Genomic DNA, 25,205 nt, shown 5'->3' with positions numbered 1-25,205 from the left:
TTAATTATTTGGAGATGGAATAATAATGTATTATTTATGCATGCATATATGCATCTGATCTCTCTCAGATACCAGAAGATCTCCATTTTGTGCTGAGAATGAGACATACTTTTGAGTCTCTTGGCTATCAATCTGGCTTCTATCTCTCCCAGCTTTTTTCTTCAACGCGGAGCACTTCACCCTCCTCCACACTTCCTTTGAAGCAACCTTCCATTTCAATCATCCGGCCCCCTCCCCCACTTTTCAACTGGGGTCCCAGGCCTATGCCTTCTCCAAACTATCATCACAACTCATCGGTCAGGCTTGGATTTCCTCATGCATCTGAAGAAGAAGAAGAAGAAGCTCGAATGGGAGATCATCACGAAGCTGATGAAATCAAATGGCCTAACGGGTTGAGTTTCTTCAATGCTCTCACGGGTAGAGCTGATGATTCCAGCCTTTTATTTAATCCGGATACCTTAGGGAACAAGATGGACCAAAACCATCACACTCTCAACCTTCAAGTAAACACTACTACTTCAAATCCATATTCAGATGCGGCTTCAAGTTTGCACACCAATGGCGAGGCTAATCCTAATGAATTCTTGAGCTTGGACAGCCACCACCCAGATAGCTAGCTTTCGCAAAATGGAAAACAAGTTGAAGAGGAGCTTTACATACGCTGCCTGCTAGAATGGCATCATCGTCTTCATCAACTTCACTAGAGCAGCAGCATCAAAACAATCCCGGGGAATTTAGAAACAAAGAAGGAAACTTTCTTAGAATGATATATATATATATATATATATATATATATATATATATATATATATATATATATATATATATATATATATATATATATATATATATGCATGTGTATGCAGGATTGAGCAGATCAGTGGGTTAAGGGTGAATTGAAAGACATGTATTTGTTGGATTCATGCTCAATCTTAAATCCTTGTTCATTACCATTATCATAGGAAAATTTTTCAACAGTATTTGGGGAATCCTTTAGCTCTATTTTCACTTCAAAAATACTACATGTACTCCTAAAAACATACTCCCTACTTTTACTCCCACTTATGTTCAATTTGATTGGAAAAAAGAAAAAAAAAATTGATAAATATCATGACCCCTATAAAATTAAACAATCAAAGCATGCCAAATCATCATATGAAGTACAAAATGAGAGTACATGTAGAATTACTTTTTTCACTTTTAATTGGTGCTGGTTCTAGCTGAGTGGGGTTTGACTTTCCCTTTCCCTCCATTGTACTCGAGTCTAAAAAAGTATAGACCACAATTTTTAGAGTATTCCCATTTTCTTTATTTTTTTTTTTTTATTTTATGAGAACACGACTTATGTAGAGGATGGAGAGGAATAAGAGAGAAGATATGAGTTCCTCCAGCAAAAAATATTGTTTTGTGGGGCTGTCATGAGAGAGAAAAGGAAAATGAGAGGTGCATGCATGAGTGGGTTGCACAGACTGTGCTAGTCGGCACGGCCGAAGCTCTGTTTTTTTTTTTTTTTTTTTTTTTTTTTTTTTTCGCCTCAAACCCGTTTTTCAATTTTGTTTGTCTCTTTTCCCTTCTTCTCTTTCCTAATTGGCACCTCAAAAATCACAAAAAAAATCACTATTGGAGATGCTCTTATAGAGTTTGAGCATATTGGAGATTCACTAATAAGCTAATGTGGTAGACATTAGTGGACAATTTTAGTCGAGAGGGATGACCTTCAAAATATTGACAACTTATACAATATTTGTGCTACCATAAATCGACTTTCAAGGTTGGCTTCCCAATCTAGGAAGTCATGAAAGCTTCAAAACTTGTGGGATAGACCTATTTGTAAAGTATACATTCCCTATATCCCCATCAATATTGTTACTAGAGATATTAACCCATCCTACTAGTACATCATCCATTTGGTCTTAATGATTCACATTTGTGGTATAATCAAGAACTATAGAAAAACATTAGTCTCTACTTCAAGTCTTCAACAATAATTAAACAGAGTAATAAAATTTCTAACACTTTGGGCTAAAAGAAAAATTAACTCATTTTGAATTTTGTGATTTATAAGATAATGATTTTGCATTTCATATCAAATTCTACAATCATTACAATCAACCATAAAAAGTTGTTATTTATTATCATGGTGAAAATTTTCATTAGATTCTCAAAAAGTTAAACTATATTTTTCAAGAAATTAAATTTCATTGTAGAAACAATTCGTACTAAAACTTGTCTCCAATGTTAATATTCTATTTTAAGTATATTTCATATTGTAAATTTTTATCAATTGTTTAATTAAATAATTTTTTTTGGCATGAGATCGACTTGGACCTATTGACCTTATTGTATATTAATTACTTGTAGCCTGATTGTGCCATATTAAGATCAGTTGCGTCACATGTATGTCCTTATCGAGTTGATTCAGGTCAATATAATAGTAATAAGATGTTTGAAGATACCTAATTAAGTACATTTAGAGACTTAGCTTCGTTGAAAGGTTTTCTATCCTCTATTGAGATGGTATAGAGCTAGTTTTGTATTTTGTCATTCCAATTAAATTAATTTAATTAATACACTTACATTTTATATATATACTTTCAGAGTCAGCAGCACTATTATGTATATGTTATGAATGTTATAAAAACACTGTAATATTATATTCCAGAAGGAACCAGAAAATCACTGACAAACATAATTGTTAAAATGCAGAATCAAACTTACTGCATCTATCACATGCTCTTGCATGCCTTTTGTAGTTTCAAGGTAACGTAACATGCTCCATGTCCCTCCGATCAGCTCGCTCAGCTCTACGTACACTTTCCGAAGCAACAGATCAGAGTGTTAAGTTGGAGAAATTTACATGAGAACAAGTACGGAGAGATGTTAAGAGTGTCCCACATTGATAAAATAAGTGAGAATATATGAATTTATAAGTCTATGGGTTAGATTGACTAATTGATTGAATTCAATCTTTTAGTATGATCTAGCCCATGTACCTGTTGAGTGACCCTTGATGCCTCAGAAGCTAGCGTTTGTCTCAACTCGATCAGACTGGCCGGTGGACCATTCGTCCTTGCCCGGCCCGTATATATGCCGCCTCTCTCTCATCTTTGCTTATCTCCTCCCTCTTTTCTGATCTCTCTTCTTGCAGGAGAGTTGGCGGTGGCAATGGTTGCAGGTAAGGTTGGAGATGACAACGGAAAGGCGCGTGGGAAATGTAGTGCCCCGCAATTCGTGCGCTGCTCTTTTTTTTTTTTTTTTTTTTTTTTTTTTTTTTTTTTTTTTTTTTCTTTTATTTACTCCGTACTTCTTTATGGTAAACGATGCACCGACTCACTGCCACGGCACGTGTGCACGTGACTCCTTAATCTCTTATTCTTTATTACATTGTTTGTTTATTTGTTTGGTTAATATTAAATCCTGTCATTTCCCATTTCATACTCCCTTGCTTTTTTACTTTTTACCTTATGCTACCCGGCACACCTTTTTTCTTTTCATATATAAGTATATAACACGCTGGAAATTATTATTATTGCCCGGTGCCATTTTTTTTTTTTATCTTCTAAAATGGAAGTTTTAAATAATTCAGGTTTAAATTTTATTTAAAATTGAATATAAAATGTAATTATTAAATAGCGAAAATAATGTACCAACAAAAAAGGTGTAATGTTGAGTTAGAGTGAAATTGGAATACTTCATGAGGAAGTAGGTGAGTATTTTAAGGAGGGGAAGGGAGCGCCAAAATGATAAAATTTGTGGAGTATTTTAACAAAGACCGTACAATATTATTAATAATGAATTGGGATAGGGATAGAGATAGGGATATTATTCTTTCAACTCAGCACTCAATTATTTAATAATGCTTATAATATTAGCATCAAATCTAAGCTCTCAGAGACCTTATTTGCTTTTGACTGGTAAAGATTCCCCATCATTAAAATGTCTTTATTGCCCCTCATACCAAATTTCTCATTAAAATTTGAGGGAAAATGACCCTTAAACTTGTTTAAAATACCATTAGTACCTTTAGTAGGTTATCATTAAGTAATATATGTTGACAAGATACGTAATATGACTTTCTAAAGTAATTTGACCCAAATTCTGTATTTTTAAAATTAATGTAGCATAATAATAATAATAATAATAATATAAATTTGATATTAAAAAAATATTTTTTTTTTTTTTAAAAAACTTGGCTTTTATTGTAATAAAAATAAGACTTTTCATTTTTATCATTTCTCGTAAGAGATGAAGTCATCTTTGTTCGATTTGGATGAAGATACTTTGAATATGATCAAAGAAAATGTCTTTGCCTAAATTCAAACAAATTTAGGTGAACGTCAGATGTCAACGAGGGAGCGAGGTCACCAACAATGTCGACCAAAGTTTAAAAAAAAAATATTGTAGCTATGTTTTAATGTTTAAAGTATTACAAATTTTGTTTTAAGGAAGAACTTGCACTTAATTTTACCAAGACTAAATTTGTAAAGTACTAAAGTAAGTTGTGAACTCATGGTCCTACCTTATTAGATTTTTTTTATAGTAACAATTTGTAATCGCGTGAACCATCTTATTTAACAGTTCATGGTTCATCAAAAAAAAAAAACCTTAACCGTAACTATAGTCCGCCTTGTTCAAACCTTAACCGAAATCTTATGTACAATTACAGTTTAGGGTTGATTCACACCATGCATGATTTGATTTTTAACCATCAGTTAAATCCAACCATGGACACCTCTAATTGCACTTGTTTCATGTACAAGATTTGGTATTTAATGGGATAGCAAAGGGTAGGGTACCAAACTATTTATTCGAATACATTTAAAATTACTTGAATTTGAAGGAATATTACTAATACAGTAATACTCATCCCAAAAGTCATTCAAAACTTCTTGAAGGGTATTATTTAAACAGTCCAGAAGCTCAATTAATATATATATTTTTAAAATAAATACAAACAATACACACACGATCACGTATGGGATATTCATATAATGCTATATGAACCTGATTATCAACAACCCAAAGTCATCATATTAAGCTTTAGGAGGGTCGATAACTTAGTATTATTTGGCTTGTTGTCATTCCCTCACTATTGGATAAATTTAGTATATTTTTATTAGATTAATTAATCTTGCTCTATCATGTTAGGAAGAAACGATACTAAATTTAGTTTATTTACCATGATTTTTTTTTTTCAGAATACAAAGTAAAGGAAACCAAAAAGGAGAAAATTATATATAGATTTATGAGACTATAGATTTAATTAGCTAATGGGCGATTAGTTTCAAAATTTTAGTCTTGGGTTGACTTGTATTCATTATGGTCTAGTTTGTTAGGTTCATTACAAGACTTTTATTCGCTTTCTTGCCTCCATGTCAGCCTATTCACAATTCTAACAATACATATTTTAGACAAAAAGAAATGAAAGAAAAAAAAAAAAAAAACTGTCTTTCTAGTTGACAAAGAATTGTGTTATGTAGGTTACATGCACAAGTTGTGGCCTTAGCGGGGGAGGAAATTAAAAAAAGGATGTAACACAACTGCTACCAAGACAACTTCAACGATGATATAAAACACATGTCGTGAGTGTTCTTTTCCGTTGCTATAGAAAGTAGTTGTAGAAAGTAAAGAATTGAAGGACGCTTAGCTGCGCTATGAGGCATATATGTATATTATTATCCAAGAATTTGACAGCATTTGAGACAATATAAATCACGTTGCTGGTGTCCACAATGAACCTGCCTACTTTAAGCATTATCCATACACTGTAATTGTCGATGTTCAAACGTTATTGGTTTCTTCTTCGAAATATTATCTACTGAACTAGTGGGTTAAGCCGGTACGGACACAAATTGTATATAAAACTACGTACTATGCATGACAACTGCTAAATCTTAAAGTGGAATTTAAGAATGTGTAGTAATGAATAATGATGTAGCTATCTGTAAGTTTAATTATACATTTAAACCCCTTTTTATGATGTTGTGACTCATCTTTAATTTGATTTGGTGAAGCAAATTAAAGAAAAAAAATGCATATGGGGTTGGAAAATGGGATGCAATTGTGTGTGAAAATCGTGTGAAATAGTCTGGAAATAAGTAAAAATCCACCTGATATTGCAACAATATTCAAAGCAGACCATGTTGCATGCATTGACTTCAAACTTCAAACAGACAGCATCATGTGAGTGCTAAGTCTGCCACCTTTGATTTCCTAGTTTCGTGTTAGAGTTTATGTTTTGTGTTAATAGAGGTAAATCAGATTGTTCAGATTATTGATTTAGTAATTATAAAATTATAAGTCATTAATTATGATATTTTTCATCATTTAAATTCTTGGCTAAGATTTTTTTCTTCAGTATTATTGACTTTGTTATAATACAGTATCTGTTTATAACTATATTCTCAACTTATTGAAGCACAAAAGAGTCAATACTGTCACTACTGAGGCTGCGATTTTTATCGCCCTTTAAAGTTTTACCCGACACAAGAAGGGGTAAATAAGTAATTTAAGCATGAGAAGTGAAGGGGTTTTCCTTGTAGTTGCCAGCTCAGCTAAGGTCAGGTCTCTCAGCCCTGAGGGGGTTGGATAAAAGGTGACCCCACAGCCTCCCATATTTTCCTGGTAAAAAACAAAAGTAAACAACCTTCAAACATCCTTCACACACGCACGCACACACGCTGTCACCTTCCTCACTCTCTCACGGTTTCTCTCTCTCTGTCTATATATCTCTCTCCTCTTCCGTGTTTGGCTATTTGCATTATCATAGAATTAGCACACCCTTTTTCCCCATGTAATCAGGTTTGGTTTATCTGAGAGTGAATAAGGTAAAAATAAAATAAAGTTCACAGCAAAAGCTTAGACTTTTTTGCTGGGTGGGGAGAGAGAGAGAGAGAGAGATGAAGAAAGGGTATGGCCTGTGGTTCATAAGCATTGTGTAGGAGTTGGTGAGGCTGAGAGAGAAAAAGATAAAAGCAGCAGAGTGTTGGAGAAATTTACATGACAAGAATAGTAGTGTTGTAGCTCCCATAGGAGTAGAGAGAAAAAGGGTTTTACTCGAGAAAGGCAGAGAGAGAGAGGGAGGGAGTGGGGGAAAAAGCAAGAAAGAGAGAGAGATCTAGATAGATAGATAGAGAGAGATAGAGAGAGACAGAGAGAGAGATGGTGGGCTCAGGAGCATCAGATAGGAGCAAAGAAGCAGTTGGGATGATGGCCCTTCATGAGGCCCTCAGAAGCGTTTGTCTCAACTCAGACTGGACTTACTCAGTCTTCTGGACCATTCGTCCTCGCCCGTATGTCTCTCTGTCTCTAATCCCTTCTTCCATTCCTCCTCCTTTCCTCTATTTTGCTTGCTTATCTCCTCCCCTCTTGTCTCTCTTCTTGCAGGAGAGTTCGCGGTGGCAATGGTTGCAAGGTTGGAGATGACAATGGTAGCTTGTATGTTCACTTCATTCCCTATATATATTCTTATTCTTCTTCTTCTTCTTCTTACTTTTTTTTACTGATAACCTCAACTTTAGCTTACCGGTCAAGACTGTTTCAAGGTCTGAGGTATTGTAGGGCATCTACAAAAAAAATTTGCTTTTTATTAATCAAGAAAAAGGAACTTAATTGGCACCAAAAGGTGCTTATTTCTTGAGTTTGCTTCAGCTGATTTCAGTTACCAAGCTTGTTTTAAGTAAAAAGGTACTATCTTTGTTTTTGTATGGGAGCAGGATGTTGATGTGGGAAGATGGGTTCTGCAGAGGGAGAGTTGCAGAGTGTTTGGAAGAGATGGATGGGGAGGACCCAGTGAGAAAGGCCTTCAGCAAGATGTCCATTCAGTTATATAATTATGGAGAAGGGTGGGTACTGGGTAGGTGATTTGGTATTGGATTCTAACCCTCCCTCCCTCTCACTGTCTCTGTGGATATAGTTAAAAGGGAGTATAAGAAAATAAAAAGTAAAAATGACAAGAAATTTTACCAGTAGGTGGGTTGATTGGTTGAGTTGATTGCAGGTTAATGGGGAAAGTTGCATCTGATAAGTGTCATAAATGGGTTTTCAAGGAGCCTACAGAATGTGAACCAAACATATCCAACTACTGGCAGAGTTCATTTGATGCTGTAAGTACAAAAAATGCCAACTTCCTATACTTGTTGTTATCTTTCTAGTTTCAGAAGATTCCATCAATTACAGTTTGTGTCTGAAATTTGAGCCTTGTTGTGATGGTTTAGGAAAGTTGATTTCTTGCTGCCAATTATTGGCTTCTTGAAATTGCTTTTAAGAATGACTGATGAGTCCCTGTCTGTGTCTTCATGCCTGCAGCTTCCCACAGAGTGGACAGATCAGTTTGAGTCAGGCATCCAGGTCAGAATCATATTATCTCTGTGTCATCCACAATAGTTTTCATACTTATTTATTTCTTCATTTTTATGTTGACCAGACTATTGCTGTAATTCAAGCTGGACATGGCTTATTGCAATTGGGCTCTTGCAAGATTGTGAGTTCTTTTTCTAATCTTTGGGTTTTTCTTATTGTTATTTAGATGGCTAGACAATTAATCTGGTTCTGGATCTGAATGAGTGCATTGAAATGATCTTATTTGGAGAATGTATTTATATATCCTTCTCAGATACCAGAAGATCTACATTTTGTGCTGAGAATGAGACATACTTTTGAGTCTCTTGGCTATCAGTCTGGCTTCTATCTCTCCCAGCTCTTTTCTTCAACGCGGAGCACTTCACCCTCCTCCACACTTCCTTTGAAGCAACCTTCCATTTCAATCCGCCCCCCTCCACCGCTTTTCAACTGGGGTCCGAGGCCTATGCCTTCAGCACCTGCAGTCTTAACTTCTCCAAACTATCAGAATTCGGGGGTCAGGCAGCTTGGAATCCCACCATCCAAAGACGAATCCCACATGTTTCTCGTTCCTCATTCCTCCGAAGCTCGAATGGAAGACATGATGGGGGATCACGAAGCTGATATCAAGTGGCCTAACGGGTTGAGTTTCTTCAATGCTCTCACGGGTAGAGCTGATGATTCCAGGCTTTTATTTAATCCGGATAACTTAGGGAACAAGATGGACCAAAACCATCATCACCCTCTCAACCTTGAAGTAAAGACCTCGAATAATCCAAATTCAGACGCTTCAAGTTTGCACACCACGAATGGCGGCAGGGCTAATCCAAATGAATTCCTGAGCTTGGATAGCCACCACCACCCGGATAGCGTTCACAAGTTCAAGAGAAGCTTTACGCTGCCTGCTAGAATGGCTTCGTCGTCTTCTTCAACTTCACTCGAGCAACATCAAAACAATCCCGGGGAATTTAGAAACGAAGCCGGAATGTGCTCCTCCGATGTAATGGAAACTTTCTTAGAATGATGATATGTTTAAGCAGCAGGCAGGGGTTAAGCAGAGTGGGTTATGTATTTAGTGAAATCTTTTAGCTGTATTAATTTTCACTTATAGTCTGTGTTTGTTTTTGTTTTAGCTCATAGGTTTGACTAATTTCCTTTTCCCCCAATGAACATTTGTGCAATTTCATGTAGACTAAAAAATTACCTTCATCTTTCCCAGAAATATGATAATATATGTTTACTTGGAATTGCCAATACATCTGGTCTAAAGAAATATTGTCGTGTTTTTCAATACATAATAAAAATTTAAGCTATAGTTGTAATTAGTGATCTTAATCTATGGTCAAAGCGTCATTATCGAGAGAATTAATAATTTGAATGTGCAGGGCAGGGGTTACTGGCAATTAACAGTGCATGCATTAATAAGTTATATATGGTGGGCAGCTGGCGTGTGACTGACTTGGAGGATTAGAATCTATTAAGGGGACATGATCAGTTTGCTTTTTGTGGTGATTTGGAGTTCAATCTTTCTTTTCATTAGATTATGTTGTCTAGTTTAGGATTAGAGAATCCTAAGAAAGTAAAATAAATTGCTCTATAAATTGTGAAATATGTCTAATTATTTACAGATTCAATGCTACATTATGAAGATTAGGCATATGTATGTATATATGAAGCAGTCCACATACATAAAAGAGAAAAGTATTGCGTGTTTCCTTCAAATACGCTGTCTCCATGATGCAACACCTAGCTAGCTAGCCAAAACATGAATAGTTGTAAAATTCAGAAACATGGAAAAATAAATCACTTCACTCAGAATACATACTAACCTCCCCACCCCCACCAAATTATCTTCTCTGGTTGCTCAATTATGTAAGAATGTCAAAGTGTAGTAGTTGGTGCGTTCTTATTTTCAACTTTTTTAGGAAAGTTGCAAATAATATTTTATGAATAATGTTCATTATATATACTCCCACTTTTTACTTACATTTTAGTATATACGGAGTAGAAGATATGAAAATGTGATTTTGCAACACTTTACACCCAAATAAAACTAATGAGATGAGGTCACATTTAATTAGTATTTTTATACAAATTTGTGTGTACTCATTTTAAGTTGGTTTATCATATATTTTACACTGATAGGATACGGACCCAAGCTCGAGAGGTTGGCATTAGAGGGCGAAATAATGAAGATATTGGACGAGGGAACTAATCAAAGTATATATAGTTAAGGGAAGACAACCAAGTCAGTCGAAGGGACAAGAGAAGGCATGAGTGATGGAATTGGACCAGTCGTATCACAACTCATAGGGGTGTATGAGGCACCCTGGTTCGGGTGCCAGATGAGAGTGTTAGTTAATCAACCTGAAGAGGTTCAACGATTAAGACAGTCAGAGCAAGTAGAACGGTTGGCGAGGTTAGCCGGGAAAAAGGGCAGAAGAATTGGCTAGGTCAACCGGATAGAAGAGCAGAACGGATGCGTTAACCAGCTTTGCAAGGCTTAAGGAGGATTGACCGAGTGACAGAAGGAGTCGGCCATAAGGGACAATAGGAAGAGTAATCTAGCACTCGGCAGAAGGGCAATAATGACTAATGAGGTAATCTGTGCGGAGTTAATAGCAATGATGAGATCGGCCGTTGTGGGAGACGGTTCGTCGCTAAGGAAACAGGAAGCGGGTATAACTTCTCATGATTAAAGGCATTTATAGCATTTATAGCTTCATTTATGACATTAATGATAGACTGAGCATTTCAATCTTCCTAGCATGTATAAAAGGCCTAAGAAGGCTCTGTAAAAAGGGTTAAGCAGCATTTGAGAGCAAAGGATTTTTTCGGCAGCTTTTAGTACTTTTCAAATAGTGTTGGTTCGTAGGTTGACTGTTTTGAGTGGTCAAGAAACCAACAAGCTCCTTGTCTATTAGGCTGTCCTTATCCCTGCAAACATCTCCCACTCTAAAAAATGGATCCCACTTCCCCATATCTTATTTGCAAATCATCTACTATTCACACTACATCCCTGCAATATTCTCTCACTTTCTAAAGTGGTCCCACTTTCATATTATATTATAAATATAATAATATAATAATAATAAAAGAGATTTAAAAAATAGAACAAAACAAAAAAGTCAGATAAAGCTGTCGTTGGCAACAAAAAGCTGCCTAGCAAGTTGTTTAGCAAACTTGCTAATTCTGCAAGCTAAGTTTGCTAGACAGATGACAGTAAAAAATAAAAGAAAATAATATTGTGCTTCCATGTCATCATCCATGTCATCTTGCAAAGCTTAAATTTGCTTGGATAATTCCAGCCTTAAAGATCAAGTGTTTATCACAATGTAAAAAGCTATAACTCAGAGAAAAGACCTAATTTATTTACTTATATACAATCACCACATTTTTCAAAAGCATGATGTTGGACTTAACCCTTCACCACCTAACAATCCCTTAACTATTAATTATTGGACTTGGTCTTTTACCAATCTCCAACTAAAATTGTCACCATGGCGCCGTACATGATCGATCCCCTATTCATAATTTTGTTTACACCTCAGCTCCACCCCTGCCGCCGCCCATTTTGGATATGAGATCAGATGAATCCCATGACGCCTGCCGTCTACGGAAAAATAACGTTGTATCCTGATATTCTGGCTGCTATCGAACGTTGCTTTGTTGATAACTCCTCTTGTTTTTCATGTATTCACTTTGGCTTGTCTTGTCTTGTCTTTGATGATACCCAAATATGCCTTTGATGCCCCCACTTCAAAGGTGATACATCATCATGAAACAAATCTTCTTGTCATTGTATGCTTTACTAATTACTATTCATTGCCATGCTTATTTGATTAATCAACGAAATATGATTGGGCCTCAGCTCCCACTTCTTTGTTAATTTCATTCCTCCAAAAAAGTTACAATGAAAAGAAGGAAAAGGAAAAAAGAAACAAACATCTACCGTCCCCAAAATTGCTAATTGATTTAATTACCATAATTGTGGTGATTATATTAAATGGGCTCCGATCCCCATGTTTCAAACACGTCATCATCATCATTCAACAACACAAAAGATTCATAGTATCATTAACAATTGCAAAAATGATTTTGTCTTCGAGATCTTATCAATACGTAGTACGTACTGTGTGAAATGAAATCATCATGAATATAATTGACAAAAAAAAAAAAAAAAAGAGATTGTTAATTATGCGATAATATCACTGCCTCTCTGTTTGATGGCTGAATGGCGTGACATTCTTTGCAAGTAGACACGAATGATCTTAAGATCCTCAGACCAAACGATGATTTTCCGGCGGTCTTGTTGGTAATAAGCTTTTCACCGTCGTCACCTTGTTTCCTTAGCTTCGGTTCTTGATTCCGGGAAGCGCCGGTACCGTGACGCTGCTTATTCCTGCGGTCAACCAGCGCCGGGGTGGCCATGAATTGCCATCTTTGAGAAGCGGTGAGGTGCTGGGAACCGGGAACTGGCCTGCCGGAATGGCTGTTCCGCATCATATGATATCTTATGTTTTTCGTCGCCAGTTTTCTCTCCGACGACTCGCTCGTACTGGTTCTTGCGCTGCTGCAGCGGGAGCTGTTGCTGCTGTTGCACCGGGATGACATCAGCGAGTCCTTGCTGCTGACGCTGCTCGCTCTGCTCGTCGACCGGGAATAGGAAAACCCGGACGCCGGCGGGCACGGGAAATCGTGGGGCAAGAGCTTTCCGTTGAAGAAGAGGCGATCGGCCGGGGAATTTGGGGAGCCCGGCGACGTGGAAACGCACCCGAATTCGAACTCCCCGTCTTGCTCGTGAACCGGCATGATGATTGGGAAGGAAAACTTATCTCCGGAACTGCTGTTTCGCCGGCGGCTTTCCATGGAAATCTGTGTTTAATTTGTTAGTGTAGTAATGATGTGGGTTGAAGTGGGAAAGCTAAATCCTCTATCATCTGGTTTTATACCAAAGATAAAGTAGGGTGATATGAACAAGAGAGGGATGATGAGCTTGCTTTTTTACCCTCTCAAGCATGAAATGGACCCCTTTGTTGGGGCTTTATGGATAGACCATAGTGCTATACATCAACCTATGTTCTAAGGTGCCAACTCTTGATTAAGCTTAGATTAATTCACCTAATTATTATCAACCAATTAAATCATCATGACTTCATGCTTGAGATGCACACATTGCATATCTAGTTTATTCATATCCTATATTTTATAATGAATTCCTTAAAACACAAATAATTATACTTGAATATAGTTATAGGTTTTGCTTTATCTGATCAATGTTACGTTGCAGAAGGCTAACGCTAGTGGCCAAGGGGGCGCCTAGCGCCTAGAATCTAGAGCGCCTAGAGTCTAGAGCGCCTCTTAGGCAGTCATCGAGTAATTTGAATATATCGTCTCTAATTTTTCCACTCAGGGCTGTGAGTTGTTAGACTATTACAATCCCACAAACTCGTCAACTACATATGTTAGATGATTAGTTGTGTATATGACTGAAGGAATATAAAAGATGAGCAACCGAGTAAGTAAAAAATATCATTCAGTCGAGTTGGGTGCCAACTCAGCCTAGTTACGCACCAACTAGGCAGAGTTAGGCGCCCAACTCGACGCCTAGTCTAGTCGGCCGGTTAGTTGACCAATCAACTAAAAGCCGCCTAGGGCTAAAATCCCCTCACCTAAAGGTGCCTAGTCCGTGCCTAGACCGATTTTTACAACACTAATTCCATCCATACATAAAGATATAAAATTTTCTTTTAGCTTGAAGTAAGCACAACACTAATTCGATGTGGTCCGTTCACTTCATTTATCCGGTTTTCAATTCTTTTATCTATTTTTTCATTTCTTCATTTCTCTTTTAAAAATGTATCTTTTTCCAGTTAATAAATGCACCCTATAATGGTTTATATACTAAATAAATTTGATAGGTAAGCAAAACTAGAGGTGTGTGGGATAGTAATGATAGTGAGCATAAACAGCATTGTTAATTAGAAGATGGAGTTTGAAGCATATAAGTACAGTATATAGATACAAAATGTAAGAGGGCAAATGAGGAAGGTGGAGTGGGGAATAACTGATATTGGGGATGTCTGGGCATCCAAAGACCACTGCAATGATGGTATCAACATTTAGCTTCCTATGTTTACTGTTTAGTGCGCAAGTGAAGGCAAACACCTCACCTACTTTTTCTCAATCCCAAACAAAGCGACAAACTTGGTTCTTAAAGAACTCGATGTCTCCTATGTTGGGTATCTGTGCACCCGCCTTTGGGGTCCATGGGACCACGTAGGAAGGCCCTTCTCGGTCCACAATAAAGTATTTCTTTGGGTCACACTGCGCTTTCATTCTTTTAGTATGGGCCTATTTGCACAATATGGGGAATATGGCCTGCTTTCTCCCTTTTTATCAACTTGACAACCAATGAATTTAGTGGAATTAATTTTTTATCTCTAAGAAAATATTGTATAGAAAAATTAATCTGGTCAACAATCTTCCTTTAATTGGATCGGTCCGGTGCAAATGAAGATTAATCTGAATATGGTATGGGCTTAAAAGTGGCTTCTACCATTAGGGTCAGTAGTTTGAGAAAAGAAAACAAATCTAGCCTAAACGTGGACCACAAATCAAGCCTTGTCCAATGCTCAAACACTTCAATATTACAAATTAGTTTTCCTTAAATCCAAAGCATGAGCTATCCATCTTGGCCTTTCATCAATACCATCTCTCCCATTGCTACTAATGATGTTGAAAATAAATATGATTCAATTGATAATATTATTGCCAATTAAAAAAATTAAGAATAAAGTAATGTAAGATTAGATATTTAGATGAAGGAAATTGATATAAATTTAAAAAATCTATAATGTTCATTCGATGAGAGGGAAGTTGAAGAAGACCATGCACACCTTTGATTAGTAGAGAATTAAGTATCAAGTCCTTTTCTCTATCTTCAGTCAAGTGACAATTGTCAAGTCTTCTTTTCATATTCTTAGTTCATTTGAACTTGTTATTAAGTTACAGTAATTTACATCCTCCCAATACTTTGTCAGGACCGGGTGTAAGGGTCCCTTTAAAAATGTAAAGATCTAAAAATTGGTTTAGGCTCTTCATTCTGCATTATATTATTCAATTCTTGGAAAGGAAAAACATACAGAAGTTGGTGGTATATCTCCATTATCCTAGGATTATGGATATGTACTATTCCCACAACTAATTACTACGTACTACATACGCTCTAAGTAGCCCAGTGGTAGTTTCTGGGATGAACAGGACCGGAGATTGCAATCAGAAGAAGGGCGGTACCACGTTACAGATATTCTAAGATCTCCAAAGTAGCATTCATATAAGTGCGCGCATTTTACATAAGTTTATGATATAATTGAATTAAGGATGGATGACAGAAGAGAGTAAGCAATAGAGCCGAGGTCAATGAATGTGGAAATTGTCGTAGGAAGAAGTCCCGGCGGCGGAGATGATGAGCTGACTCCCTCCACGGCTGCACTGCTTGCTTTCCTGCTTCAATGGAGCCTCTACTCGTCTCCGGCTCTCACCGCCGCGATTCTCACACGACGACGACGACGACGACGCCTTCCGCCTTCGCTCGTTGTGTCCGGCCAGTCTCCTCCGGCAACTCCTCTTTGCATCGTCGAATTCTGACACCTCGTGGAATCTGATGCAAACAACGTAACACAAAATCTCAAATTTCCAACCACAAATTGAAATTATATTGACGACAAACGCTCAAAAATTAAACCTGCTGCATTGCTGGCAGAACCTCTGGTCAACGCCATTGAGCAAGACAGCGGGAGCCTTGGCATGGACTTCGCACACTTTGTGCCTCTTGTGGTATGTCTTCGCAAATGTTAAATCTGCGCCGCACTTCTCCACCTGACAGCACGCCGCCGCCGCCGTCACCCCTCCGGCAACACCACCTGGCGACGACACCTTCTTTCCTAACCCAACATCCATTTTCTTCTTTCTCAAATGACGACACTGATCGTCGTCTTCATTTTCTTCTTCCTCCTCCTCCATCTCATCGTCTTCTTCTTCCCCCTCAACTTCTCTCTTTGCCTTCACGGTCGAAGCAAGGCGGCCGCCATGGTTATGGGCCTCCATACTCTTGGCGCTTTCCAAGATCGTGATACTTAGAAACAAGACAGGGTGAAATTAAAGATAGCTAAGGAATGAACAAGAAGAGAGGTGAATGCATTGTACCGGGAAGGCGTGATCAATATGCTGTGACAGTAGAGGTGAAATAAAGTTAGTGAGGACCACCACCGCAACCAACACCCTCCACCCCACTCCACCCAACACTTATTGCGTGGACTATGGTCGACACAACTATGTGAATCACAGTTTAAAAATGACATCGTTAATTTTTTTTTTTTCACGCGACTCACTGTAATATACATTTTTATAATTTATAATGTATATTATTCTAATTCATAAAGTATATTATCTTATCACAAAAATTTTATTATTTTAACACATAATATACATTATTCTACCTCATAAAATTCAATAAGGTTGTTTTGGACAATACTCCAAACAATAATTTGCTCCACGCCTCCCCACCCAACTGCCCCCACTATGTCTGTATATATACCTCATATGCACAGTACCAATATTGTTGTTTGTCAGCATGGGTGTGAGTGAAGATACAATTAATCAGTGAAAGAATTAAATGCACACAAACTCGGAAGGGTCAAATGTAAGGATGACAATTGGATATTGATTTTGGGTTAGTTTTATTGGATCGGACTAATTAATTTTTTTTTCCGACAAGTTATAAATATCTGGTCTTAAATTTAAAGTCTCGGACTATCAGGCGGGCTCAACTAAATTTTTTAATATTTTTATTATATATAAACTACTACGCCTCCACTGAGGCTCGAACACATTATTTCCCACATAGCTGAAAGAGAGTTTTAAGTATAATTACTCATTCACTCGATCAAGGGCATTAAATACTTTTTTACTTGAAAAGAAAGAGGAATGGGTTAATGTATTGTGATAGTGTACGGTAGGTTGTGGTTTTGGTTGTTTAGATTTTACTGTGTGGTTATTAGCAGTTAGGTGAGATAATGAATGCGAGGCCCCAGCCCGCGTGCCAATTTGTCCATGATTCAAATGCTGTGTGGTCCATCCTCTCTCAAGCTGAGGGAGAGAGATTGTTTTGTTTGCCGATTGGCTATTGCCTATCACTCTATCAGAAGGATTAAATAATTCATTAATAAAGCCAGCTACTTAAATTTATGTTTAGATGGTATAATTTGCCAAATTTGTTGCCTTTTGAAGAAATTATGAAAAACTAATGTTCTACGCGTGATTAGGCTTTTTAACATTAAAAGTGCATATGGTTGATGGTGGATATAATTTGGTGATAAATTATAACAAAATTCTATACCTCAATTATAATGTAATGATAATCATATTCGATACCACCTCAAAATGAATTGTAAAGATATTGAGTTATATCGATTGAGTAGTCTTGGGTACAAACTCAAACTTTAAGGTTATGTACAAGATATAAAGAGACACAACGTTGATCGATAACATGACATTTCTATAAGATAAAGGAGTACTATTTTTTAAATAGTACGGAGTATATTTATGAGTAAATTATGTACGTATGTTTCATTAGATGTATTAAAAATATGCATATGTTGCACCCTTTATAAGAGATTTTAGAATCATTGTATATAAAAATAATTCCATGTATTTTTTTTAAATAAAAAATTAAAATAACCTTATTGAAATTAATCATGAACTTTAAAGTTATATAATTGCAATAATAAACAAAATGAGATATAATTTGGCATTGACTAGACTTTCACATGCGTTATTATTCTAATGTAACAATTTTGGAATAACCCGGGTTCAAATCCCACAAGTGACGATTCTCCTTGGGCCAGCTTCTGTGCCTCCCGGAGCGAACCGAATGGACCTGGACCGTTAAACGGACGGAGAAAGACCCGAACCACAATGTGGTTTACATAAAAAAAAAAAAAAAAAAAAAAACCTAATTGTACTATTTTATTGAAAATTTTCTTATTTATTGGACTTTGTAGCCAATTTGACATTTTCTTTCAGTTAAAAACAATGAAGCATAATTCTTGAGGGACAAAAAATGATTTTTAATAGAGTTAAAGAGTTTTCAAAAAAAAAAAAAAAAAAAAAAGAGTTAAAAGAACCTTAAACAGTTCCCCACGTAATCGTTGTCGAAATGTCAGGCCAAACTATTATTATATTGGTCCATCCATAATCCATTTCATCAAGAGCAGGGAGTCCTTTCTGAAGACGACTATGGCGACGGTGAGGAGCATCGGGGTAGTCGGCGCAGGCCAAATGGGCTCTGGAATTGCCCAACTGGCCGCCGTGAACGGTGTCGACGTTTGCCTTTACGATACCGAAGCGGAAGCTCTTAACAGAGCCCAAAAATCCATCTCTAGTAACATTCAACGCCTCGTCTCAAAAGCTCTACTTTCTGAGGTGATCTTCTCCGTATTCTCAATTGATTTCTTTATCAAATTCACAGTATATAAACAGAGAGGGAAATCAAAATTATATGTGTGGAAGAACAGAGCTGCAAAACTGCTCCAAACAGATTTACCGTGTCCTCGTACCTAACCTAAATTAAACATTTATTAGTTAATTCTCCTACAATTATATAGTAATTGGAGTAACAATTTTTTATTTATTTTTTGTTTCCTCGTACCTTATCTAAATTACAAAGTATAAAATTTAATTAATTTCTCGTGCAATTATGGATAATCGTCGTCACCCCAGAAGTAATTTCTGCCGTGGTTTGGAATTCTTTGATAATAATACTCCGTACAATGTTAATTCATAAAATATTAGTGAAAATCGCTTAATTCGTTGGTTTTAAACTGTGTTTTGGTGGCCCCTTCCCTCAATAGGAACGAGGTGGTGATGCAATCAGGCGTCTAAAATGTTCACAGAATTTGGAAGATTTCCAGTCTGTGGATATTGTTATTGAGGCTATTGTGGAGTCTGAATCTGTGAAGAAAAAGCTGTTTGTTGATTTAGACAAGATTGTGAAGAGCTCTGCAATCTTGGCTTCTAACACAAGCTCTATCTCCATTACCCGTTTGGCATCTGCAACTAATCGTCCTACACAGGTTTACTTCACAGTTCATGTTCTTCTTGTACATACAATTATGTTTTAGACTGTGTAAATACATCAATATTTCATGTCTGTCAAAACGTTTGATTCTTTCCATGGATACATGAACCTTGTTTTATTCAGGTATTTTAGTACTCAATATATTTGTGGCATTATTCCTCTACATTTGACCTTTAAAAGGGAAACTGATTGGAGAATTTTGGTTGTAGCAAGTTCACGGTTACATCTATATATCTAATTTTGATTGCTTTCAGATTTGATTCTTTTCCCGTTCGGCAAACATAGCCATTTTAAGCAATTACATTTCCTTTGTGCAGGTGATTGGCATGCATTTTATGAATCCTCCTCCCATTATGAAACTGGTTGAAATTATCAGGGGTGCAGATACATCGGATGAGACATATAATGTAACAAAGAGCTTGGCAGAAAGGTGCCTTACTGGAAAAACTCTTTTAATTTAATATTTGCTGCAATACCTTGACATTCACCCTGGGGTGGGCTGAAGGAAGGGTTTGCCTTTTTTCTTTATTTAACTCAAATTATGACTGCCTATATAGGGGTAGAATCTCTTTTGTATGCAGTTCATTTTTGTTTTAAGGAAATCACAATACGACTATTATTGCTTGAAAAGTAGTACACTTTTCTAACCTGTTAGGCCGGATCTTTCTTAACTTTTCCTGAGCTTTTCTTTGAGTTTGCACTCTCATAAATGACCATTCCCATTAATTTTTATGTTGTTTGATGCTGTGCCTATTCTTTAGCTTCCCTGTCTCTACAAGGGAAAGGGTTTGGTTGATTTGAAGGACTAAATCCTGAACCTAATTGTGCGTGCTTCATATCAAAACCAGATTGTAAAGAACAGCTTTTGCAGGTTTGGCAAGGCAGTTGTTTGCTCTCAGGATTACGCTGGCTTTATTGTGAATCGAATCTTGATGCCAATGATAAACGAAGCATTTTATACACTCTACAATGGAGTCGCGGCTAAGGAAGACATTGATGCAGGAATGAAATTTGGAACGAACCATCCAATGGGTCCTCTGGAACTCGCAGATTTTATCGGGTTGGATGTTTGCTTGGCAATTTTGAAAGTCCTCCATGGCGGCCTGGGGGACACTAAATATGCTCCATGCCCTCTCCTTGTGCAGTATGTTGATGCAGGCAGACTTGGCAGAAAACGTGGCATTGGTGTGTATGATTACCGGAATGCAACCGGTAGCACAAACCCTTCATCACGACTTTGAACTCTTGGGGTGCATTTGCTTCAAATGTTCAATTTCGCATCCTGGCTTAGAAATAAAGAATTTGTGGAGCTAGAATGAAATTTGCAGAAAGTGTGGCAAAAAATAAATCATTCATGCCCTTGGAATTTGATGTAGACTTGTAAATACTTTTATAAACTCTACAAGGGGTATTTGATTCAAATTTTTAGAAAGTCTTTAAAATCAATTTAGACTTTTAAGAATTTTAAAAAATTTATTGGTGTTTATGGATTTTTAGAGACTTTTTATAAGACTTCTGTAAATAGTTACTCTGTATTATTCTTTCTAAAAGGTTGAATTCTTAACTTCAAGTGCTTCCGACACCCCGGCCCCGACAGGGCATATGTAAATAGTTATTATTATTAGATTATTAGATTGGAAGGAGGGGAACACATTGGATTCTCGGCTGCATCAATTGGATAAAATCATTGTGGAAAGACTAAAAAGTTGAAGTTGTGCTACATGAACACTTAATATTTACTCCCTAACTTTTAGTCAATGTTCATGGTGTGGTCAATGTTTATTTTTGGTTCAATTAGTCCTAAATGACTTGTTTAGCAGGTTATTACTTCTTGAGTTGACATGTGTCCTTTTTAAGTTCCTAAGCAAATCATTTGCTCTAAACCGCTGTTTGATTACCAAACGGCTTTTTTAAGCATTTTGACATGGTCAAAACACTGAAATGACAAATTTGTTAATTTTTTTTTTTTTTTTTTTATAGATCCGTCATTTATCAAACAAGGCTCTTATCTTTGCATTTTAGCTCTTTGCATTTTAGCTCCTCAAACTTTGCACCTTAACTCTTGGACTTTGCCCTTTATTTCAATTTGAAAAATACTACATGTACTCTCATTATTTACTCCCACACTTAAAATATTGATGTAGACAAAGGAATCCACATGAAGAACTCTTTCAATTTATACCCCTATCTAACTTTTTAAGCTCAATTTGTATCTCTTCTCCTTAATTCCTTTTATGCCCTCTTGGCTCGTGTTAGTTGAACCCAAACTTCAACCTTCATCAATATGCAACAAACTTGATGAATTAAAATGCACATACCTTTCTTCTATGTAAGCTGGAAAAAAAAAATTACTCCGTTGTTTTTCCATTTAAAAAAAAAATCATCCATTACTTTTTTGACTAAAATTTTCATCATAATTAAAAAATTCACCTATAGTACGAGTGGACTGACAGGTGATTTGATAATATGGGCAAGTAATAAAAGCCCAATTACGACCAACGGGCTTCCGTGAACGTGGACAATAGTCAACGACAGCAGTCCCACATCTTAATTTGCATTTGCAGATTTGCACTATTCGTCTTTGGAATTAAATGCACACTAACATACTTTACCGTTAAGTCCTAACTTTCATGCAAACAGAACTACTTATAATAGTGCGTTTAATTAATTAGCTAATCAGCCCTTAATATCTACTAAATGAGCATCCTTTTATGAAGTATGAAAAATAAAGTTAGTTCTCAAAATGTTGAATCCTAACTCCAAGGGATCCCCACACCCCCGTTCGACAAAACATTTGAGAGGAGGTAAATCATGGTAACTCAATTGAACCATAAAGATTAGACCCTTAGTCATTATTCCTAAACTTCACCCCTATGACCAGTTGAGCTGTCCATGCGGCTAAGAAAAATAAAGTTATTGTGGTTTGTGACTGACAAGGCACATTTTTGTGAAAATGTGGACGGTTAAATCTTGTGTGATGACCCTAATCAATACAGCACCACCTGAAGATAAATCAGTTTAGATTATTCAGATTAAATGAAAAAGATTAATATACCGCTCAGGCGGAGTTATAAAAAGTTGGTTTAATTTAGGCTAACACGAAGAAAATACTATTGCAACGGTAACCTATGCAAGTAGCTTTCCCTTCTTCATCTGCCAGCCCTATATATACCTTCTCCAACCCATCCTCTGCTTCATCCCATAAGTTTCCATTCTACTTTCTCCCTCCCATCTCCCTAATTCACTCCTACAAATCCCCTCCTATCTATCATTTTCATTTCATTTTTTTTTTCTTCTAATCTCGAACTTCATTCGATCTATATATATACATAGGCAAATATTATGATGGATCTTCAGAAACATCTACGGATTGTTGTTGTGTTAGTATCCTTGGTTTGCTCATCCTTGCATGCTTACCAGTTCAACGTTGGCGGCAAGACTGGTTGGGTCTTAAACCCTTCAGAAGACTATAATCACTGGGCTGGACGTATGAGATTCCAAGTCAATGACACCCTCTGTAAGTTCTTATTTTCTGATCACTGTACTATTGACTATTGAGTAGTATATGTTTATAATTTTTTGTTGTTTCTGGAACATAATTATGTATGTATATTGCAGTGTTTAAGTATGAGAAAGGATCGGAATCGGTGTTGGTGGTGAGCAAAGATGATTATGACAAGTGTAATACGCAAAATCCCATCAAGAAAATGGATGATGGAAACTCTGTTTTCCAGTTTGGAAGATCTGGTCCGTTTTATTTTATCGCTGGGAATCAAGAGAATTGTGAAAAGGGACAGAAGTTGATCGTTGTTGTTCTTGCTGTGAGGAACCGGTATCCGCCGGCGCCGCCTCGTGCGCTTCCGCCACGGTCTCCGGCTCCTATCCCTGCTCCGCCTAAAGGATTCACTCCCTCATCACCCATCTCACCCTCAGGCCACGCTCCGGGAGTGAATCCGCCTAAAGGATCGCCGGCTGCTTCACCGTCGGGGCATGCTTCGGGAAGTTCTCCGTCTAAAGGGTCGCCTGCCGCTTCACCGTACGGTAATGCTCCGGGGACTTCTCCAAGAAAAGGATTGCCGGTCATTTCACCGTCAGCGTACGCGCCGGGAGGTTCTCCTATAAAAGGATCGCCGGCAGCATCACCTTCCGCCTATGCTCCTGGAGCTTCTGTGCCTAAAGGATCGCCGGCCGTTTCACCGTCAGGCAGCGCGCCCGGAGCTTCTCCTTTCAAAGGATCGCCAGCAACTTCGCCGTCTGGTTATGCTCCTGGAGCTTCTTCGCCTAAAGGATCTCCCTCCACTCCATCGTACGGCAATGCGCCGGGAGTTTCACCTGGGAAAGGATCGCCGGCAACCTCACCGTCTGGCTATGCTCCAGGAGCTTTAGCGCCTAAAGGATCGCCGACAACTTCACCGTACGGCAATGCTCCGGGAGCTTCTCCTGGGAAAGGATCGCCGGCAACCTCACCGTCCGGCTATGCTCCAGGAGCTTTAGCACCTAAAGGATCGCCGACAACTTCACCGTACGGCAATGCTCCGGGAACTTCTCCTGCGAAAGGATCGCCGGCAACCTCACCGTCTGGCTATGCTCCAGGAGCTTTAGCACCTAAAGGATCGCCGGCAACCTCACCGTCTGGCTATGCTCCAGGAGCTTTAGCACCTAAAGGATCGCCGACAACTTCACCGTACGGCAATGCTCCGGGAGCTTCTCCTGCAAAAGGATCGCCGGCTACCTCACCGTCCAGCAATGCTCCAGGAGCTTCTACCCCAGTAGGATCGCCGGCGAGCTACTCACCGGGAGCTGCTCCACCCAAAAGTTCCATTTCACCTTCCCCGGCGGCTATTGCCATCACTCCGGCATCATCTCCCGGACCAGCCGCAATTCCTGGGGCAAATGGACCGGCAAGCCAGGCTCCGTTGGCATCTCCAGCACCGGCAAAGACATCCACAGCTCCTTCAACGGGGCCTCCTTCTAGTGCTTCATCTCCTTCAACAGGCAGTCCGAGCTCCGGCAACACTCCGGCTGATATCCAGGCTCCTGGTGGTTCACCGCCAAACTCAGCAGCTGTGAAGGCATTTACTCCGTCAATGGTCATAGCGTCAACTCTCACATTTATCATAGCTGTTGCTTTCTAAGAATTTGGTTTCGTGTATATATACGGAATAATAATTTATGCTTTTTTTTTTTTCTAGTAATAAATAAATTCATTATATTTATTCGTAAAGAATTAGACAGATGATATCGTTTTTTATAGTACATTATGTTTTTTAGAGAAATCATTTTTTGATACTAATAATTTTGTTTAAGATAACATACATTCTAAGGTATTCAAGTTCAAATTGAATTTGAAGATCAAAGATAGATTTTTTTTTGAATGCTACTAGCTCTATTACATTGTAGTATCTGTTCTTATACTTTCTCAACCTACTGTAACGTCTGTATCCTACTGTAACGTCTGTTCATATACTTTCTCAATCTGAAACACAAAAAGCTAATAATGCCTCCACTCGAACTTACAACCTTCCAAATGAAAATCCAACCTGGATATCATTAAACCACTTAGTCTTGGTAAAACATAAAATTTAAACTCAATATTTATTCATAAAATTTGACTAAGGTCATGTTTGGTAACATAATTAGCTTATCTTAATTTTAGTTTATTTGACCACTGTTAGGTGTTTAACTTTTATAAATAGTCAATATAAGTGTTTGATTAATGAACTTT

General features: G+C 37.5%; 6 protein-coding genes across 6 annotated transcripts in view; 4 read left to right on the top strand and 2 right to left on the bottom strand.

Annotated features, from left to right (window-relative positions):
- The window catches only part of LOC109187793 (transcription factor EMB1444-like), a 30,295-nt gene extending 20,990 nt beyond the window's left edge, over nt 1-9,305 (top strand). The window contains exons 8-9 of the mRNA XM_019338123.1: nt 69-639; nt 9,221-9,305. Of these exons, the coding sequence (XP_019193668.1) occupies nt 69-617 (549 nt within the window). The 3' untranslated portion in view covers nt 618-639; nt 9,221-9,305. The remainder of the gene's footprint in view (nt 1-68; nt 640-9,220) is intronic.
- Nucleotides 6,698-9,596, top strand: LOC109187792. Its single transcript, XM_019338122.1, has 7 exons — nt 6,698-7,292; nt 7,387-7,437; nt 7,716-7,844; nt 8,000-8,105; nt 8,308-8,349; nt 8,426-8,482; nt 8,615-9,596. The coding sequence occupies exons 1-7, from the start codon at nt 7,162-7,164 to the stop codon at nt 9,362-9,364; spliced, it is 1,266 nt and encodes a 421-aa protein (XP_019193667.1). The 5' UTR covers nt 6,698-7,161; the 3' UTR covers nt 9,365-9,596.
- A 2,935-nt stretch (nt 9,597-12,531) lies between these two features.
- LOC109187380 lies at nt 12,532-13,152 on the bottom strand. Its single transcript, XM_019337567.1, has one exon. It carries the CDS (start codon nt 13,150-13,152, stop codon nt 12,532-12,534), a length of 621 nt encoding a protein of 206 aa, XP_019193112.1.
- A 2,283-nt stretch (nt 13,153-15,435) lies between these two features.
- Nucleotides 15,436-16,586, bottom strand: LOC109187798 (squamosa promoter-binding-like protein 3). The gene is made up of 2 exons (XM_019338126.1): nt 16,088-16,586; nt 15,436-16,003 (listed from the first exon to the last, which is right to left on the bottom strand). The coding sequence occupies exons 1-2, from the start codon at nt 16,447-16,449 to the stop codon at nt 15,760-15,762; spliced, it is 606 nt and encodes a 201-aa protein (XP_019193671.1). The 5' UTR covers nt 16,450-16,586; the 3' UTR covers nt 15,436-15,759.
- A 1,933-nt stretch (nt 16,587-18,519) lies between these two features.
- On the top strand, nt 18,520-20,961 carry LOC109187794 (3-hydroxybutyryl-CoA dehydrogenase). Its single transcript, XM_019338124.1, has 4 exons — nt 18,520-18,825; nt 19,254-19,475; nt 19,798-19,910; nt 20,352-20,961. The coding sequence occupies exons 1-4, from the start codon at nt 18,640-18,642 to the stop codon at nt 20,719-20,721; spliced, it is 891 nt and encodes a 296-aa protein (XP_019193669.1). The 5' UTR covers nt 18,520-18,639; the 3' UTR covers nt 20,722-20,961.
- A 1,696-nt stretch (nt 20,962-22,657) lies between these two features.
- LOC109187791 (early nodulin-like protein 2) lies at nt 22,658-24,793 on the top strand. The gene is made up of 3 exons (XM_019338121.1): nt 22,658-22,997; nt 23,099-24,059; nt 24,168-24,793. Exons 1-3 carry the CDS (start codon nt 22,823-22,825, stop codon nt 24,613-24,615), a joined length of 1,584 nt encoding a protein of 527 aa, XP_019193666.1. The 5' UTR covers nt 22,658-22,822; the 3' UTR covers nt 24,616-24,793.
- The last annotated feature ends 412 nt before the right edge of the window (nt 24,794-25,205 follow it).

This window comes from Ipomoea nil, unplaced genomic scaffold (assembly GCF_001879475.1).
Source record: "Ipomoea nil cultivar Tokyo-kokei standard unplaced genomic scaffold, Asagao_1.1 scaffold1421, whole genome shotgun sequence".
In the NCBI taxonomy this organism is placed as follows: domain Eukaryota; kingdom Viridiplantae; phylum Streptophyta; class Magnoliopsida; order Solanales; family Convolvulaceae; genus Ipomoea; species Ipomoea nil.
Note: the sequence above shows the minus strand (reverse complement) of the source record. Positions and strands in the feature narration are given on the sequence as shown.

Excerpts from the sequence above, each read along its gene's own strand:
- LOC109187792 (XM_019338122.1), top strand. The coding sequence starts at position 7,162 with ATGGTGGGCTCAGGAGCATCAGATAGGAGCAAAGAAGCAGTTGGGATG. Across the intron at positions 8,106-8,307 it reads GGCAGAGTTCATTTGATGCT|CTTCCCACAGAGTGGACAGA; the intron begins GTAAGTACAAAA and ends TCATGCCTGCAG. Across the intron at positions 8,483-8,614 it reads AATTGGGCTCTTGCAAGATT|ATACCAGAAGATCTACATTT; the intron begins GTGAGTTCTTTT and ends TATCCTTCTCAG.
- LOC109187380 (XM_019337567.1), bottom strand. The coding sequence starts at position 13,152 with ATGCCGGTTCACGAGCAAGACGGGGAGTTCGAATTCGGGTGCGTTTCC.
- LOC109187798 (XM_019338126.1), bottom strand. The coding sequence starts at position 16,449 with ATGGAGGCCCATAACCATGGCGGCCGCCTTGCTTCGACCGTGAAGGCA. Across the intron at positions 16,004-16,087 it reads TTCTGCCAGCAATGCAGCAG|ATTCCACGAGGTGTCAGAAT; the intron begins GTTTAATTTTTG and ends TGTTTGCATCAG.
- LOC109187794 (XM_019338124.1), top strand. The coding sequence starts at position 18,640 with ATGGCGACGGTGAGGAGCATCGGGGTAGTCGGCGCAGGCCAAATGGGC. Across the intron at positions 19,476-19,797 it reads CAACTAATCGTCCTACACAG|GTGATTGGCATGCATTTTAT; the intron begins GTTTACTTCACA and ends TCCTTTGTGCAG. Across the intron at positions 19,911-20,351 it reads ACAAAGAGCTTGGCAGAAAG|GTTTGGCAAGGCAGTTGTTT; the intron begins GTGCCTTACTGG and ends CAGCTTTTGCAG.
- LOC109187791 (XM_019338121.1), top strand. The coding sequence starts at position 22,823 with ATGATGGATCTTCAGAAACATCTACGGATTGTTGTTGTGTTAGTATCC. Across the intron at positions 22,998-23,098 it reads CCAAGTCAATGACACCCTCT|TGTTTAAGTATGAGAAAGGA; the intron begins GTAAGTTCTTAT and ends TGTATATTGCAG. Across the intron at positions 24,060-24,167 it reads TCGCCGGCAACCTCACCGTC|CGGCAATGCTCCGGGAGCTT; the intron begins TGGCTATGCTCC and ends AACTTCACCGTA.